The sequence below is a fragment of the Benincasa hispida genome, chromosome 7 (assembly GCF_027475165.1).
Source record: "Benincasa hispida cultivar pf3 chromosome 7, pf3_genome.v1.1, whole genome shotgun sequence".
Lineage (NCBI taxonomy): Eukaryota > Viridiplantae > Streptophyta > Magnoliopsida > Cucurbitales > Cucurbitaceae > Benincasa > Benincasa hispida.
Genome location: NC_143484.1, coordinates 15,605,446 through 15,611,114, shown reverse-complemented (window position 1 = coordinate 15,611,114; position 5,669 = coordinate 15,605,446). Strand labels below are relative to the sequence as shown.

General features: G+C 38.3%; 1 protein-coding gene across 1 annotated transcript; it reads left to right on the top strand.

Annotated features, from left to right (window-relative positions):
- Positions 1–414: 414 nt before the first annotated feature.
- LOC120069281 (formin-like protein 2) lies at positions 415–4,521 on the top strand. The gene is made up of 5 exons (XM_039021000.2): positions 415–2,008; positions 2,175–2,382; positions 2,491–2,699; positions 3,137–3,381; positions 3,493–4,521. The coding sequence occupies exons 1-5, from the start codon at positions 625–627 to the stop codon at positions 4,318–4,320; spliced, it is 2,874 nt and encodes a 957-aa protein (XP_038876928.1). The 5' UTR covers positions 415–624; the 3' UTR covers positions 4,321–4,521.
- The last annotated feature ends 1,148 nt before the right edge of the window (positions 4,522–5,669 follow it).

The window sequence follows — 5,669 nt, the reverse complement described above, 5'->3', positions numbered from 1 at the left end:
ATTATTATTTTATAAAAAAAAGAAAAATATAGAATTAGATGCGACTTATAATTACTCTTTTTATAACGTATTAAAGAATGGTAATAAAAGATTAGTATTTGTTTTGGAAAAACTAATAATAAACAAACAATTAAAACTAATATAGATATATATATTTTTTCTTTTGATTAAAATTATTTTAAAGACATTAAAAGTTATTAGAAATATGGTAATAAAAGATTATTAAAACTATTTTAAGTACCATAGAGGAGACACTGTACCCACCGTGAATCCCATAGGGTTATTTCCGTAATTTCATCCTCTGCTATCTTATGGCGCGCTTCAGTCCTACTTCTCCACGCGTCCATCCTCGCGCGTGAATCCCCATCAACCCTCCCCTGTTTTGTGTTGAAGAAAGCGCCTTTTCCCTCCTTCCTGGTTTGTGTGTACAGCTCATCTCTCACTCTCACTCTCACTCTTCTTCCTTCTCCCACTGTGATCATTGTTATCAGAATCTTTCCTCTGCCAAATCAAAACTCCATTTCCCCAATTATTATTTCGTTCCTCCTTCTTCGTTTCACTCTATTTTCCCCTTTCTAGAGCTTCTTCTTCCCCTCCCATGGCGTTTTCCTCTTGATTTCCCATATGGGTCTCTTCTTCTTCCTCTCTACAATGCCCATTTCAAGGATTTTTCTGTTTCTCGCCTTTTTTCCTCTGTTTCTCTCATCCCTCTCCGCCGCCGTCTCCGACGCTGACCGGAGCTTACTCCTCCGATACCACCGCCACCACCGCCACCTCCTGCACCAACCCTTTTTCCCTTGGACTTCTTTACCTCCATCTCAAGCTCCATCTTCTCTTTCTCCCTTGCCTCAACCACAGCACCAACAGCCAAAACTCCCCTTTTCCTCTACTTCATTTTCCTCTCCCCCTAAACCCTTTTTTCCATCCTACCCTTCGTCGCCGCCACCGCCTCCCTCGCCTCCTACGACGGCGCTTCCTACATTTCCGGCAAACATTTCTGCGCTTCTCTTCCCTCAGCCTACTTCTTCTTCCCAACACCTCCACCGCCATGTCTTCGCCATTGTCATCTCTGTTTCTCTTGTCTTCTCTGTTCTTGTTTTTCTCGTTGCTTTGTTTTTCTACTTTCGGAAGCGGAACCGACAAGTTTCTGCTACTGATAAAGCCTCGAGAACTGATAATCTCCGGCTGTACCCGCCGGATATTGACACTTCTGATGGAGTTCACAAGCACAGAACCTCCTCCACTACCAGCTCCAAATTTCTTTATCTTGGGACTTTGGCTACTTCCCGAGAGATTGATGAGGAGGCCGCCGGAACTGTGGAGGATGGTGGTGGTGGTATCGTGGAGTCTGTTTCTCCGGTGAAAATGGGGTCTCCGGAGCTGAAGCCCCTTCCACCGCTTCCTCGCCGGAATTTCGCCGAAGATTATCGGAGGAATGTTGATGGTAATGATAACGATGATGACGACGAGGATCACGACGATGAAGAGTTCTTTTCCCCAAGAGGGTCTTCTGTCGGCGGGAAGGAGAATATGGGGAGTAATAGAAGATTGAGCCCTTTGAAGTTGTTTCATAATGTGGAAACTGAAAATTTCTTGAGGAAAAGCTATAATTCCAGTTTGAATTCTGGTTCTCCCTCTGTTTCTCTTCCCAATAGTCCTTCTCCGCCATTGATGTTGAGCCCCACGAGCTTGAGATCGAAGTCGCCTGACTCCATTATCAGATTCCCCGTTCCTTTACGGCCATTGCCAACGCTTCCGATACCGCCATCACCGTCATTGTCCTCTGCTTCTTCACCACTGGGAGGTTCGGGAAACACTAAAAACTCGCCATCGAGAGATTCCGATTTGTCGGAGCTGCCTCGCCAGTTTTCTAATGGATTTAGGATGGATTACCAGCAACCATTACCGGTGAAAGTTCCGTCAGCCCCGCCTCCTCCACCACCACCACCTCCAATGTTTTGGGAGATCCCTCAATCTTCCTCTCTTCTCAACAAGGAATCAAATCTAGGTTTGATTAAATCGAACTACGTTATATACTATTTAATGTTCATTGAACTTAGGTTTACTTAAGATCTTAGAAATTAGTACAAAGACAACATTAATGTTAAATCATTGCTAATTTAAAAGCTTAAGGGGATATGATGTACTCAATTTTTGATTCATGTTCTCAACAGGTCCACCGGTACTTGCAGTGCCATCGAGACCGATACTTTCACAGAACATAGCTCATATGTCAGCAGGGGAGCAATCAAACACCATTGGAGATGCAGGGAGAATGGAAGAAAATTCAAAGCCGAAACTGAAGGCATTGCATTGGGACAAAGTACGGACGAGCTCCGATCGAGCCATGGTGTGGGATCAGATCAAATCGAGTTCTTTTCAGTACGAAATTTGTTTATTGTGTTTCTTGGATTGATCTTATTGTTGATGTAATGATTACATTACATTTGTTTTGAATCATCTTTTTGAACTGTATAATGATTGTTGCAGGTTGAATGAGGAAATGATCGAATCACTTTTTATGGTGAATAACAATAATTCAAATCTGATGAGCAAAGAAAGTGGTAGTGTTCGTCAAAACATGGCTTTAGGGAGCCAAGAGAATCGAGTTCTTGATCCTAAGAAGTCTCAGAATATTGCAATTTTGTTGAGAGCACTTAATGTTACCATTGAAGAAGTCTCAGAGGCCCTTTTGGAAGGTAACTTTATCAAAGTATAATAATACATTTGGAAGTTTAGGAACCATAATGAAATAAAATTGAATTGATCAAAATAGGATGTAAACAAAGTACTTTCTATCCAAAATTTCCCACATTTGTGCTTATAGGAAATGGACAATTTATTACCTGGTATTCATCTTAAGAGTAGTAGCTCCTACCAAACTTTGCTAAGGCTATTGTAATCTTGACCTTAATTGCCGAAAATCGTATATTTGAATCCATTGAAATCATTTCGTACAGTGATCAAATGAATTTGGAGTGTTCCCATGTTGGCATATATAAAAACTGTAGTTATTATTCTATATTGATTCAAGTATCCTTTTTTTCCTGGTTTGCATTGCATGCGCCAGTGAAATAATGGAGACTACTTTTTGTTTATTCCTGTTTGTTTCAATTCTTTTGCTATGTTCATACAGGGAATTCAGACACTTTGTGTACCGAACTGCTCGAAAGTTTACTAAAAATGGCGCCAACCGAAGAAGAAGAACGTAATTTGAAAGAATACAAAGATGATTCACCTTTTAAACTTGGTCCAGCTGAGAAATTCCTCAAGGTAGTTCTTGATGTACCCTTTGCATTCAAAAGGGTGGATGCAATGCTGTACATTGCCAATTTCGATTCCGAGGTCGAGTACCTTGATCGGTCATTTGAAACTCTTGAGGTAATTCAGCAGCTACTTTTTGCTCATTCCTTTCTACAGTCCACAACTTATTGCTGGAACTTCTGTTTTCTCAAATTTGTGGATTGTGCTAAATACTTTGTTTCTGCATAGGCTGCTTGTATAGAATTGAAGAACAGCAGAATGTTTCTCAAACTTCTTGAAGCAGTGCTCAAAACCGGGAATCGGATGAATGTAGGCACGAACCGAGGCGATGCTCTTGCTTTTAAACTCGACACCCTTCTCAAGCTTGTCGATATCAAGGGCACTGATGGAAAGACCACTCTCTTGCATTTCGTAGTGCAGGAGATTATTAGAGCTGAAGGTTATCGACACTCCATCTCCGACCACAATCTGACAGCTGATAAAACTCAACAATCTTCCTTAACAAATGATGTTGAGTTTCGAAAGCTTGGTCTTCAAGTTGTTTCGGGTCTTAGCAGGGAGCTATCCAATGTGAAAAAAGCTGCATTAATGGATGCAGATGTGCTTAGCAACGACGTAGGGAAACTTGCTGGAGGGATCACAAAAATCACTGAGGTCATTCGATTAAACGAAGACATGTCAAAAGGAGGGAGTAGGTCAAATTTCTCGGACTCCATGAACAGGTTCTTGGGGAAGGCAGCTGAAGAAGTAGCAAGGATACAAGTCCAAGAGGGCATTGTCCTCTCCATGGTAAAGGAAATAACCGAATACTTCCATGGAAACTTAGCAAAAGAAGAAGCTCGGCCGCTGCGTATTTTCATGGTGGTAAAGGATTTTCTTGCAATCTTAGATCAGGTATGCAAAGAAGTTGGAAGAATCAATGAAAGAACAATAGTCGGTTCGGCTCGTCAATTTACGGGCCCTTCAAATCCATGTCTTCCATCAATTTTTCCCGGATTATGTGAAAGTCAGCGATATGGTTCGTCGGATGATGATAGCTCATCTTCCTCATCTTAGGACCTCTTTGGTTTTGGATTATATATGTAGTTTCCAAAAGATGGATGTTTACAAGTTGGCATGAAACTGCTTTGGTATTTTGGTTCATTAGTTTTTGCTTGTAAATATGTTCATATCAAAGCAGTTTTAAAAAAGACATGAAAGTTTCATCCCATCTGTTTTTAGCCATGGAAATTGATTGGTGTTCAATGTTGGATATAATTTTACCATTCATCACTTCTGGGAGGGATCTCATAGCAAGGATTTCATTTTTAATAAAAGATGCTTAATATCTATTTAGATAAATAATAGTCTATGAGATCCCTTCTAAATACTTGGTTGAGATTTATATGGTTATAATTTGAGTAATGTGAAATTGGTTTCATTTAGTAATTTGTGCATTCACCCTTTTTCTTTTTCTTTTATTTTTTTTATTTTTTCCTTTTCTATTTTAAAAATCATATAAAGACCTATAGCATTTAATTGGAAAGATGGCATAGATGAAATATATCGTTTTCGAGTAGTGTAGAAGAATTAAAGGTTTAAATATTACTTTGGTCCTTGTATACTTTTATTTTTAGTTCATTTTGGTTTCCGTACTTTCAAAATGTTTATTTGGGTCTTTATATTTTCAACTTTGATTCTTTATAGTTCCTATACTTTCGAAAGGTTCATTTTGATCCTTATATTTTCAAGTTTGGTTTATTTTGGTCCTTATACTTTTAAAAGGTGATAATTTTGATCACTTCATTTTCATTTTCATTTCATTTTAAAAGGATCAAAATGATCACTTTTTGAAAGCATAGGATCAAAATGAACTAATGTTGAAAATATAAGGACCAAAATGAACATTTTTAAAATATAGGGACCAAAATGAACTAAAGTTAAAAGTATAAGGACTAAAATGAACATTTTGAAAGTACATGGACCAAAATGAACAAAAACTAAAATTTTAGGGACCAACATAGTTTTAAACCGGAATTAAATGATGATTTGGAACCTAGAAAAGTCAATGAGCATGAAGATGAATGTAGTAAGGAAAATAATAATGATGAATGTAGTAAGGAAAATAATAATGATGAATGTAGTAAGAAAAAATATGGCAAGGAAGATGACCAATAATGGAGTGTAAAAACCTAGTTAAGTCACTCCAATGAAGTAGCAAAGGTACGAAAGAAATCAACAACCCTTCTCGAAGATACTCCAAAAGAATAACCTAGCCTTAAACAATCTAAAAACTGTTGGGTTGTATGTCCTAAAACTCGTGGTTTGTAAACTTTATACATATTCTATTTTACAATAAAATTGTTACTGAGATTATTCAATAAAGTTGTTATTGAATATGTGAATTGCACCTTTTAACCCTAAAT

Excerpts from the sequence above, each read along its gene's own strand:
- LOC120069281 (XM_039021000.2), top strand. The coding sequence starts at position 625 with ATGGGTCTCTTCTTCTTCCTCTCTACAATGCCCATTTCAAGGATTTTT. Across the intron at positions 2,383-2,490 it reads ATCAAATCGAGTTCTTTTCA|GTTGAATGAGGAAATGATCG; the intron begins GTACGAAATTTG and ends TGATTGTTGCAG. Across the intron at positions 2,700-3,136 it reads CTCAGAGGCCCTTTTGGAAG|GGAATTCAGACACTTTGTGT; the intron begins GTAACTTTATCA and ends ATGTTCATACAG.